The sequence below is a fragment of the Astatotilapia calliptera genome, chromosome 13 (assembly GCF_964374335.1).
Source record: "Astatotilapia calliptera chromosome 13, fAstCal68.1, whole genome shotgun sequence".
Lineage (NCBI taxonomy): Eukaryota > Metazoa > Chordata > Actinopteri > Cichliformes > Cichlidae > Astatotilapia > Astatotilapia calliptera.
Window position 1 is genome coordinate 20,913,213 of NC_137434.1, and position 12,899 is coordinate 20,926,111.

The following is a 12,899-nucleotide window of genomic DNA, read 5'->3' on the forward strand; positions in this document are numbered from 1 at the left end:
ATGTAATACAAAATGTGCAATTCCTGCACTAAGTGTGTTGTTAAAATACTGTGTATTTCTTCTTCCCTTCTTCCACCTTCTTCCCTATTTTCATTCTTTTCTGTCTTCTTATCTCTTCTCCCAGCGCAGGGGAAACCACTGGCATCCAAGAGGTTGACCAGTTGTGTGCCATCATGCTAAAATCAATGCCAACTCTCTCTCTCTCTCTCTCTGGGACATGGAGAGGGGAACCATTTCATCTCTTCATCCTCATTGTCTGTCATCTGCTCTTGGCCCAGCCGGATGATGAGCCAAGCCTTCTGTTCATCTGTTGTCCACAGGATGTTGCATGTCCATGGAGGGGATGTTCCTTCTTCTCTCTCCACTTTCAATACCTGATATATTTCCAGTATTCTCAGAAAGGAGGCACTGCTGGACTTGAGGGGACACTGACAGACAGTCAAGATGAAAAAATAAAAAAATGACACTGAAGAAAGTTATACCCAGTGTTCCAGTTCTTTCCATCATAAATGCTGGATCGGAACCTCCCTCCTGTCTCTCACTTCCAGCTGAAACAAATGATGTCAGAGAGAAAAAAAAAACAAAAAACAAAAGAAAAAAATGTAGAAAAATATAAAATGACAGCTTAAACTGATAAATCTAACCAATGTCATTGCTTTACATGATCTGAGATCACAGATACTTTGTCACGCTATGGGAAGTGTTGTGCAGAATGAATATACAATATATATATACATATATATATTATGATTAATATTATTATTTATGGTGCATTTATTTTTGCTTTGCATTATTTTATTGCACTACAAATAACTAGCACATATGATTTTCATTGCTCCTGTAAAGTCACATTCAGATTTACATAAAAAAATGCTGTCTCCTGTCTTGCGTAGAACATAATTCTTTGTTATTCTCTCCTGCATTTATTTTTATACCATATTTAAAGACACTTTTACTTACTTGTATTATTAAAGTTGGCCCTCTATCTGTTAATATGGCCTAGGTCTGATTTTTTCTTTTCCTGTATACACACAATTTTAGAATTAAATATTCATTCATTCAAATATTCATCAGTTTTAATATAATCCAACGGGTTTATGCACTTTTGTTTTCTGCCACTAGATGGGGGTAAACTATTTCCCATCGGTTAAAAAAAACAGTTTTCAACACAGATCAGCAAAATGAGCTACGGTACTCTGCAGACAAATGGAGTTTTGTCATGCAAAAGTGTCATCATCCTCCGGTTTGCTGAAAGGGTTATTGTTCAAACTCTGCCCATCTGAGGTTTTGCACGGTCTGTTGATGTTTCAGCTCTTTGATGGCAGAAGTGACAGTCAGAGTTTTCAGTCTTTGTGCCCAGTGGTCAGCATAGTCAGAGCCGCAAAAGAGACAAACATCATTGTCTCGGTTGCATCAAGGAATGTGAACCGTGGCATTTTTTTTTTCAAAGCATGCTGTTAGTGCATGCACAGATGATTTATGGATTGGAGGTTACGGGTTTCGTTTTGATGTGGTGATTTGCCAATAAGAAAGGATAATTTAGGGGGTTTTAGGCAACCATTGTTTCTCTTATCCACTTTCCAAATCTCATCCACTTCCTTAAAAGTAAAGTGCCATTAACTGTCAAATTCAAGGTGAGGAAATGAAAACTTACGATGGAAAAATAAGATAAGGCAAAATCTGTCATCTTAGATTTGCCTATTATGGATGAGTAGGGATTCATATATAAATATATATATATATATATTCAGAATATTAAAGGGCAGACAGAAATAAACAGCCTGTCTCTCCTAGATGTAAGTGAAAGAAATGAAGCTTGATTTGATTCACACAATAGCAAGGACCAATAGGAAAAACCCTCCCATTCTTGAGGAGGGAAAGGGGTGGTGGGGATTCAAACTAAGGCAGGCTTTACAGTGACTCAAACACGCTCAAAGACAGACTGCAGACAGTCTCCAGGACACTAAGATATGGGCTTACTGTGACTGCAGTCTGGAGCTTATTTTCTTAATCTAAAAGCCAAAAAGAGAACATTAGACTCAGAGAGAAAGACGTTGCCCAAGAGGATGGGAAACTGAGCACGTCCCAAACTTTAAGAAGGGAAGAAGAGGAGCAAGAACAAGCCTGAGGATACCGCAGATTATGTTGCCATGGAAACCGAAACTTGGAAGCGGACGCAAGGACCACTGAAGGTGGACGATCTCCCTTGAATGCATCGTCGACACATCACTGTCCCGCTGCACACATAAAAAGGTATGCGAACCATACATTACATTTCGATAGCACTGACTTTATACCATATTGAATGCCTCAAGACTCAAAAAAGCGCTTCAGCAGATGATTTTACATATAATCTTTCATAACGCATGGCTTGCACTAATTTGAAATTATTAACATTAAGTTCAAGAAAGTTTTCGATATTAGATAATACACACGGGCAGCTATGGTATCCCATTGTAATGTCCGTTTTACACGGAAATATAATGATACGTTATTTAAAGGCGCACAGCTTTGCAGCACATAAGAGGAAATGTGACCGTGTACGTGAACGCGCCATGTAGTCTAGCGTTTGGATTTCCCAGAGAGAAGAGAAACTGTCTGAGTGCTGGTTCATCATATCCCACGTGAGTTTCTGACTGACTGACTCAGTGCGTCTCTGAGTGACTAAGTGCAGAACCATGTAATTGGAACGGCGGTAGTTGTACAGCTATTTAGTATAATGTCCCAGCACTGATGGTTTGATTCCCACTGGGGCCACCCATTGTAAAAATATACACCTTCAAGGCGTTGAAAGGTGTTCTGGATAAAAGTGTCTGCTAAATTACTATAATTAGTGGCTGGAGGTTCCAAGTAATTAGTGTTGTGAGTGAGAGAATTAGTGAGTGATGACAGCCTGTTGTACTTTTCTTCTTAGTGAGCTTAAGAGGCAGTTTAGCCTTTCCAGTGAATATGAGACTGAGACATAATGATCTTAATGAACACTATGTGTAGTAAGACCATTTATGTTACTACAATAGCCTGTGGGTGCTGAATAATCTCTACTCTTTTCTTTTCTTCCCTGTTCAGTTGCACAAGTTTATATTCCCTTACGTGTTCTCTTTGTGTTGTGTGCGCTGATACCTCTCCAAGTTGGTTTGAGAACATATGTGTGCATGTGTGTGCGTGTCCCTACAGTATGCGTGCGGGGAATGGTGGGGAGTTTGCCTTCTGATCCTGCTTACGGCTCTGGTGACTGCACCACCTTGTACAATCTGCTCTGATGTCAAAGAGGATTTAGCACACAGACACATTGTAATTTCTTAAGCAACAGAAACCACGTCATTGTGAGTCTCTGGAGATAGTAGCACTGGCATTTGATAGCAAACTTTAGTAACACGGTTAACGTGTCAAGTTTGCACTTATTATATGTAAACAGGAACTTCCCGCTGATGCTGAGGAACGTGAATTAAAACTGTGGAGTAAAACTGCAGTTTTGGCCTGTTGTGGCACATTTTTCAGTTGAAAGCAAACTTTGATATGCCAACAAATCATGAGAGTCTTCAAGAGTAACCATCCTATTACACAGTGGCCTTCTGGTGTAGCAGGCCACAGTAACTCACCAAACATTGCTCAAAGTCAGAGAACTTACATCCTAGTGAAGATCCTAAAGTGGTGCTCATTGGATAAAGAATACTTTTATTTCATATATCATAAAAAGATAATAAAGTTTTCCAGCTTGAAATACCTTAAACAAGCTGACACAGATAATAAATGTAAGAATGTGAAACAAAGCTATTAAAGAGGAAACAAAAGGAGAAAAACATTTCGTTTAAGTGTAAATGGAAGGTGGTGTTAATCGCTGTAGCTTATAACGTCTGCAGTGACAACTAGTGTACTATCACAGGATTTCTAATTGGCCTTCATCCCCACTAAAGCACTTTATGTTGCTGAGGCGAAGAAGTTGTCTTACATTCTTGCCAGTACTTAGCTTGGAAAGCATTATATCTGGGCTGCTAGTCATTATCAAGACGGATTGTGGTGACAAATGGCTACCCGAACTGCCTAAAGCGGCTTCCTGGCGATGTTGGCGTTAGACACATTTACACAGCAAAGCCCCTAAAAAGAGCCCCCCAACCCCCAGCTGTTAATGAACCAACAGTGAAGCGTAGTTTGGGAAAATGCAATCCGCAAATGCAGATAATGACATGGTTCCTCTTTGTGTAATTGGCTCCGAGTGAAAACATTTAATTTACCTCTCTTTCCCTTTTTCTCTCTCTCTCTTTGCATCCTGTGTATGTGCGTTTGACTCTGTATGTGTGTCTCTGTGTGTGTGATTACACACACATGTGTGGCCACACATGGGTGCATATGCGTGCGCGTGTGCGTGTGTGGCTACCCGTGTGTGTTTGAGGTTTGAGCTGCACGGTGAATTAAATGCAGTTCTACTGTAATTAACTGCACTTACCAGTCTATGTATGAGACTTTCTGACGCACCAATAATTGAGGCATCAGGTTTTGTTTGTTTTAACCTGCCTTTGAAGACGTGCTGGGAAGATGTTTCGCATGGTTTAGTGGAAGTACATCTGTGTGTACAAATTTGAAAGCCTTGGAAAGGATTCTCCTTTCTTTATTCAATTATTTAACAACTGGATATTTGAAATCTTCAGATATTTAGCTGCCAGGCTGGCGATTTTCATGAATAATTTTGTTTTTCATTTGACTTCAAGATTTGAAAAAAAAAGGCCCATTGTTATCCAGACAGAAAACATTACCATGGTATTATCATGCCATTCTGAAAAACAAAACATAACAAGTTCCCACTGATGATAATAGCTGTTTTCCAAAAAGCTTGTGTCTAGCTCAGCAGTCTCTCTGGTATTTGTGTCTGGCATTTGTAATTTCATTAGAGGTTTGAATTTTGGAACCAAGGTCTGTCACAGTTCAGTGAAGCATATTCAAAGTATTTGTGGTTCTGGTAAAACATAAAGCTGTGTTTGTGGACAATATTAGTGTTTAGCAGACACAAAGGTTGTGCTCAGTTCTGTCCCAGCATTAACACTCAAAACCACAGTCGCCTCCTGCCTCTAGGACTGTGTGATGATCGGTGCTGTGTGTCCAAGAATAAAAATCACAAGAGTGACAAAAAAAGAAAGAAAAAGCTCACAAGGAGGGATGAAGTTATATTTTTCATGAACCCCAAGTAGTGTTGGTTTTGTTTCCCGGTGTGTCATGAGTCCAGAAACCCCAACGAGTCTGCAACCCCCTCTCCCCCCCCCCCCCCCCCCCCCACCATCTTCTATCCCCAACCACTAACCATCTACCTCAGACTCCCCCAAAAGCCCCTGAATCGTTACCCCAAAACCACAATTTGTCTTGCAGAGAGATTGATGGGTATAGCTCAGCAGGGCTACTACTCTAACACCAGCTGAGTTTGGGGGTGGAGAGGAAGCGCAGTTGCTGACTGTATAGGTCATTTGTCATGCCCTGTGTACACAGTCAGTCAGGTCATCCCTCCCCAGCCCCAAGAGCTATCCAGACTGTAGATCACCGGAGTCACATGGCGCTACATAAGAGACTGATTTAGGGAAAATGGGAAAACAAGAGCCTGGACACAAAAGCAGAGCATGTGACCCTGATCAGGGGTTTGTGCACTTCAACTCCCAGTCAGCAGGAATAAGATGAAGCAGGTAAAGACAAATGAGACTGTCCTTAAGTGGAAGGTAGTTCACTAAAAGATGAAGTGGGGTCAATATTCTCTGATAGAGCAGGTGGGGGAAAGACAGTGGGATTGTTTACTTTAGTTATTCTAACCTTATGGTGGGTGAGCGTAGGGGAGTATATATATGGTCTGTATGTGTGCAAAAATGTACATCTCTAGAAGAACCACAGACATTATTTGGATGTCCAGTTCCCGATTTGGATATGATTTAGGTGCCAAAATCATAATTTCCTGTGTAAGAACTGGCTTAAATGTGTGTCATCTGGACACACATTGTTACTTCAGCCATATAATTGATCTAGTTCCTTAGCAGACTGTACACAGATGTCTTAAGAAAAAAGCAAAGCAAAACCAAACTATAACAAAAAAAAACCCTTTAAAAAATTCATCAGATTAGATTTGAACAAGAAAAAAATTAACAGTACACTCCATTTTCTGTGCTTAACTAACTGCAACGTATGGCTTTATTTATTTTTTAATAAAAAAAAAAATTCATACTTTATATCTGGTAGATGGACTAACAGCTGCTGTCTAGCTTATGGCAAGTGCTGCTGGGACAGTGATATACAGACTCGAGTGCTCATGCTGCTCAGACAGAGCTGCCATGACCTCAGGGTCAAGGGCAGAAAAAAACAAGGCAAAAAACAAAGTGGATTATGATAAAGTAATTTGTTCCATGTCAGAGTGAGTTGCAGGTTCAGGAAAGGAACAAAGAGAACATACGAGCAGAGCAAAGAAGAGTCTGCGAATAGTAGCAGCCAATGGCCTTGAGGCCGTTTGGTTCTCTGTCAGAATTTCTAAGTTGGTGTCATGCAATGCTTGTCAAGAGCAACATCTGCTGAAAAGATGCTTGAGTGATGGTCAAAAATGTGCTGGCGCAAATACTGACAGCTTGCACACGGGCGCGTACTCCGTTTTGACTCAAAGAGGAATCATTTCTCCAGATCATACCATCTCTATGGTGCTGGCATTGTACAAAAGGCACTGGTGATTATGGACAATATAGGCCCATAATCACTCTCACTTTAGTTTTCTTCACGTATATCACCAAAGAGTAGATGAGTGAACTGTACGGCTCTCCGACTCTTTCCCTAATAACATGCAGATGGGCCTCTCTAATGCCTGTTTACATATCTGCGGCATAGTTCATGACTAAAGTAAGCAAAGCCCTAATTATTTTACCCAGCGACGGGACCAATAAAATCAACTTCCCCTTCTCGTTATGGGTGTTTAAGTGTATCCTTTGATGGCAGGGCTTTATTTATTTTTGGAAGAGTTGCGTAGCCGAGAGGAAAGCAAATAGAAGTAATGACACAGAGATGCTGACAAATGGGGGCCCTGGTGATGGATTCATTTCCTCAATGATGCCTGGAAGGCTAAACTGCAAAGGTGGCTCAACAGGAATGAGCATTCTCACAGTTGCAAGCATAATTGGCAACATTAGTATCATGTAAGCATTTGTGTGACTGTCATGTTTCATCTCATACTACCTAAACGTGTTACACCAGCTTTAGTGTAAATGTCCAGATTCTGTTTGTGCAGATGTCTTTCTCCGTCTATTCGCTACATTGTATAGTAATGTATCTCTCTTTGCAGAATGCTGTGGAGAATAACTATCCCTGTCATACTGGCTGGGGTGCTCTGCATCACTGCAGAGACCAAAAAGTCCCGTCCTCAGGGAGCCATCCCATCTCCATACAAGTCCAAAGGAAACCTGTCTGCGGACCGTCACCATCGATTGCTTCAGCAGAAACCAGAGGTGCTATCCTCTAGCCGGGAAGCCTTGGTTGTGACAGAGCGCCGTTACCTCCGCAGAGACTGGTGCAAGACCCAACCTCTTCGTCAGACAATCAGTGAGGAGGGCTGCCGCAGCCGCACTGTGGTCAACCGTTTTTGCTATGGCCAGTGTAACTCATTCTACATACCACGGCATATGGGTCCAAGCTCGAGTCAGGGACAGAGTCGAGGCCAAACCTCAGGCTCGGGAAGAAAAAACCACAACAAAGCCCAGGAGCCATTTCAGTCCTGCTCCTTCTGTAGGCCACATCGCATCACACAGCTCACAGTGCAGCTAGACTGCCCAGACCTGCAGCCCCCTTTCAGACACCGCAAGGTGCAGAGAGTCAAACAGTGTCGCTGCATGTCTGTGGATGTGAGCGGCCATGGGAAACTGTGAAGGGGGACTTAAAGGTCTTTCGAATTTGGAATGACATCATTTATGTGCTGTCAGAGGCAGAAATTCACAAACTTAGCCAAACAAGGACTGGCTTCAAGAGGAACTGTTCTGCATCGTGTTGTACAAAGAATGGCTTGTCTTGCAACAAAATGAAACATGGAACTAGAAATACACAAAAGCTCAACAATGATTTAATTAGAGAGTAGCAGCCATGTTCATATGCCAGTGCGGTTAAAAAGGAAAAAAAAAAAAAGAATAAATCAAGTGGCTGTGTAGAGACAGTGATAATAAAGCTGTTGGTGTTTAACAATGGACATTTTTTTAGTTGTAGCATTTCAAAAATATCACATCTACCTAAAGGAGTCAAGAAAGTACCTCTTAAAAATGACAGAACATTATGGACACTGAGGATGGCCAAGCAAAAGGAAGTGCATTAAAGTAATGTCCAACTGTATAATTAGTGCAACCAATTAAAACAGTCTTTGTAAAATGTGTATCTATAGGTGGTTCTACAATCTTAGACAGCTTGTCAGTATCTTTTTTGTTGTCGTGTTTCACAAGTATTCTGTTACCCTTTTTGTTTTGTATTAACATGATGATGTCAAAGAAAAGATGAAACAATTCACACCATCCACCTGCTTGGATACAAACCTGATTGTATACTGTACATTTTCCACAAATATACTAGCCAGGAGACAAAAAATAAAGAAAAAAAAAACTGCAGCATGTGTAATGGAGTTGCAATGCAATGTATACAATATATACACGTGTGTTTTAAGTATGTAAAAATATATTAAATCTATTTCATATAAAACAAAGTGATGTGTAGTGTGCATATAATTTGCCATATGATAAACAGAAATTGATCACCAATAACAGAATTTTTATCACAAAAATCAGGGTAATGTCTTTTATTCAATAAATATATATTTGTATTATTTTTAATGGTCAGATGTATTCAGTCAAAACACAGTGCTGGTATTGTACATTAAAACCACATCACATGATTCTACTGCTGATTTAGCCAATGGATATTCACACTCTTTCACATAACACAAAAGGTAAAACTATCTGCATAGGATTTTGCTTGAAAGAAAGCATATTTACATTAATGTTGAAAAGAACAATAGTGGGGATTTATCAGATCACATGACTTAGAAAGACATGACCATTTAAATAAAAAACACTAAAAGATGAGGTGCTGTATGTAAAACACGTAGAATTCGCAGTTGAAACGCACCAGATGAAAATCTTGAAAGGAGTAAATTAGTTATTTTTCAGGCCATGTAAACAGACTTTTCTTCCTTGTAGGTATCATTGAATCACAATTGATGCATCTCAAAAATAAGCTTTGTTCAACTCATTTAAAGTCTCCACTATGCAATAAGGCACCATATAGAAATATTATAAAATCCTGTGCTTTTCACCATCAAGGGAGATGTGAACAACGTGTTAATGGTTTTTCTAGAAACTGAGGGTTGGAAACGGCAATAAAAATGGCTACATATTATGTATACTGATAAAGCTTGAACATAGTGTCACCAAAAAACAAAACAGAAAAAGAACACCAAGTATTTATAGCAAATTTTCATGCAACTTGAATTCAGTAATCAGCTTAGGGATGCCTTTTTATAACACAGACTCGTTTCATTTTGTGAAATGGTGGGTAAGGACATTAGCTTTAATCCCAAGTTTAAACGATACACTTTGAACCAGCTCACACTCGACAGCCCTAAACCAATTGAAAACAAATACTGGGAGCAAATAAACGCTAAAAATGACTGATGACTCGTGTCAGATTGTACAAACACAGCTTGTGCAATAGGCTAGGTGATGATAATTTTCCATTGTCTGCTTCAGATCTTCTTACCCAACTTTGCTTTCTGTGGAAAAAAAAAAGACAAGAAAAAAGTGTGAGTTATTTACAGCTGGAAGCACTGGCGCTCCGCTCTAAAATGTTACTATAAGAGCCAGGATTGTTGTTTCTTAAAACACTGACAAGCATTTGCGAGCAATTGGGTCTGTTAGGTGAAAGAAAAAGGCAGGTACTGCTAGAATTACAGTAAATAAATAGAAAACAGATGACTCCATACAGTAATAAGAAAAAGTAAAATGTTATGCATACTATTCCAGTTGCATGTTTGGGTGTCACATTGTAGGAAGCCTTCTGCCTGGCCTGTTTAAAAGACTCCTCTGCCATTTTGACCCTAAAAAAAAAAAGGAGAAATAAATGCCAATCATGTGATAAAGATGTTAAGAGCAATTAATTAGCTGCATAGAGCTACACAGAGTCACTAAAATTCACCATTACACCATCAAAAAAGAAAAATGTAGTATAGTGCTAAAGATTTCAGGTTTATACCATCCAAGTTGTGGTCATGGGGCATTTAAACACAAGGATTTTGGTTTGACAGGAGGCCAGACCTTCTACTCTGAAATGATTCACTCTAGTTTACTATAGCAAGGAGAGGGCCAGAAATGTCACTACTCATTTGCTCTTTAAAAAGAAAAATGATTAACATGCTGGCATTGAGTGAGTAGAGCAGTTTATACTAGCAGACTCGCCTGTTGTCTCTACCCATTACATGTTCAATGCATGGTAGTGCTGCATCTTTGCATGCCCATACAGGCAGAAGTGAGGATTACCATCTACTGTTCCACATATGGCAAAGGACAAAGAGTTAATGCTTTCAAATTAGTTTTTATTCTTTCCTACTGAACAAGCAAAGACTATGACATTGGACCTCGCTTACAAATACTATCACAAGTCAATCTTCATTGGAAATAATGGACCAATTTGCTTTTTGTTGACATATGCAGCTATATCTTCATATTTATCAAACCACTGGAAGCTAACTGGATGATGCATGTGTTTTTTTTTCATTGCTGGGGTAAGGACAAAGATTTGGGTCATTTGCCCTCTTTCCCTTCATGAATTTGAATGAATCTGATAGGATCTTCAGTGAACATGAGATGCACTGCATGTTATTAATGGTTTGGAAACTCAAGCTTGGGGAAAATTCAAAATGAAGGAGCACTAGGCACATCTGTTATCACATTTTAAGGCTCCCAATCAGAGAAAATAAGAAAAAAAATGGACTGATATCTCAGCAATACTCCATTTTTAGTCAAAAGTTTTAAGCGTCCTATCAGAGGGATTTATCCGTATCATGGAAAATGTCACATTGTGGAACAGGAATCTTCATATGGCTCACCGCTCTTGTAAGATCAGCTTATTCTGCTTCTTCCACTGGTCTTTAAAATCTGTGGAAAACTCATGCCAAATGGAGAAGAATGTGTGGGGAGAGACTTCTTTCTCTCCTGCCTTCGGTTTGACTGAGAAGGATACACTCAACTCCAAGAAACTGAGGACAGAGAAGAAAAACATTACTTCAAGACCAAAACATTACAACACGAGATTACAGAAAACTATACCAATTATTGTGAAACTTGGCAGTCCTACGCAGATATGCAAAATATGATAGCTAATCTTGGAATAATGTGCTTTTTGGAGATTTAATAGTAGAGTAACTAAAAAAAAAAAAAAAAAAAAAAAAAAAAGAATAAAAACAATAATGACCGTGCATTTCAACGAAAAAAAAATGCTATTAGTGCTGCAAAAGCAAGAAAATCTGACTTAACCAAAATGATGAATTTTGCTGTATCGCTCCTTTTCCTTATCCATATGAACCTCTTTTGTATGTTTGTGTATACATACATGCACATACTCTATTGGTGTGTAAGCATGAGTGATGAAAGACAAAGGAGCCAAAGACAGATCTTGCAAAAAGAAAGTGTGCATAGAGCAGCGGATGACATACACTAAGGTGTTAAATGTGGCAGCAATTTTGAGTGGATTAATATCGTGGACAGGTTGGGGTCTCTTTGTTTGGAGTGTGCTATAGGAACACATTCCAAGCCAGCAGTAACAGAAGCCTGGAGCCATGGCTGTCTACTCTCGCTCCACTTAGATAAACAACATAGACACTGCATAGGGGGCCTCCCGTCTACTGAAGGCCTGGCATGACGGCCTGCACCTTCCATGTAATTGAAGGAACCAGGAGTCATAAATATTGACAAAGCTGCAAGATTATATTTCTTCACTGCAGCGAGAGTATATCACTTCAAACTGTGTTGGATTGCATTATACCTTACTTTCAAATTCACAACTACAATCACTGCTTTGAAACTTAAAAGACGACCAAATGTAAATCCAGGAAATAAAATGCAAAGTAACATTTATTTTTTGAGCAAAGATATGTAGGAAAAGGTTTTTAAACACACACACACACACACACACACACACACACACACACACACACACACACACACACACACACACACACACACACACAACTCTTCTTACATCTTCTGAGTTTCTGCTAGCTGGTTCTCCTGCGTTTCCAGTTCAGTTTTGGCTGTGAAAGAGTAAGAAAAAAAAATTATGCATTTGCAAATAGACGGATTTTGCATTTCCCTTAAAAGACAGCTCTTTCATTTATAGTGTGATTTGTATATACCAGGAGATTCAAGATGTCACCATTACTTAACTCAAAAGTCCTGCTCAGGGTCAACATCGAGCCATGACATTATTGAGTGTTGGATTGTATGCTGTTGCACAACTGACAAATGAGTAGTGGAGATTGCAGAACAAGTGCTTCTTTGTGTAATATTACTTCAAATGGAGACAGATGACTGTGTTCATGTTTGTGTGAGGTGTGAGGGAGTAGTTGGACATCATGGTGCACATTAGCAAGCAGTTCCAGCAGACCACAACACTTATCTTGGGGTGCCATCGGGATCATTTTGACTGCGTTATAAATTATGATATGAACGAAAAGCAGTCAAATGTGACAGCCTTGGTTAGACAAGCATCGCAGGTTAGTACTCATCAAATTTCAGATCCAAGGGCTGATTTTTCATCTCATTTTTTTCAATATATCAGCAGTTGTAGAGTCGATCCAGCTGTGTTTTGTTGGTCTATATCTTCACTATGGTGCTGTATAACTGTCAAAAGGCTAGGCA

The 12,899-nt window shown here is 39.6% G+C and overlaps 3 protein-coding genes across 6 annotated transcripts in view; 2 read left to right on the forward strand and 1 right to left on the reverse strand.

The window, feature by feature from the left end:
• rgs7a (regulator of G protein signaling 7a) overlaps nucleotides 1-993 on the forward strand; it is a 50,636-nt gene extending 49,643 nt beyond the window's left edge. Inside the window, exon 18 of one of the 2 annotated variants that reach the window (XM_026189974.2) lies at nucleotides 125-993. The gene's annotated coding sequence lies outside the window, so the exon portion shown is untranslated. The remainder of the gene's footprint in view (nucleotides 1-124) is intronic. The other variant, XM_026189975.2, reaches the window with a different exon arrangement.
• A 908-nt stretch (nucleotides 994-1,901) lies between these two features.
• Nucleotides 1,902-8,692, forward strand: grem2a (gremlin 2, DAN family BMP antagonist a). Its single transcript, XM_026189931.2, has 2 exons — nucleotides 1,902-2,253; nucleotides 7,295-8,692. Exon 2 carries the CDS (start codon nucleotides 7,296-7,298, stop codon nucleotides 7,872-7,874), a length of 579 nt encoding a protein of 192 aa, XP_026045716.1. The 5' UTR covers nucleotides 1,902-2,253; nucleotide 7,295; the 3' UTR covers nucleotides 7,875-8,692.
• Nucleotides 8,693-8,770: 78 nt separating this feature from the next.
• fmn2a (formin 2a) overlaps nucleotides 8,771-12,899 on the reverse strand; it is a 40,790-nt gene continuing 36,661 nt past the window's right edge. For all 3 annotated transcript variants that reach the window (XM_080287575.1, XM_080287574.1, XM_026189930.2), the window contains exons 15-18: nucleotides 12,241-12,292; nucleotides 11,090-11,239; nucleotides 10,000-10,081; nucleotides 8,771-9,757 (exon numbers count right to left, since the gene is read on the reverse strand). In XM_080287575.1, coding sequence (XP_080143701.1) covers nucleotides 9,731-9,757; nucleotides 10,000-10,081; nucleotides 11,090-11,239; nucleotides 12,241-12,292 — 311 coding nt within the window. In that variant the 3' untranslated portion in view covers nucleotides 8,771-9,730. The remainder of the gene's footprint in view (nucleotides 9,758-9,999; nucleotides 10,082-11,089; nucleotides 11,240-12,240; nucleotides 12,293-12,899) is intronic.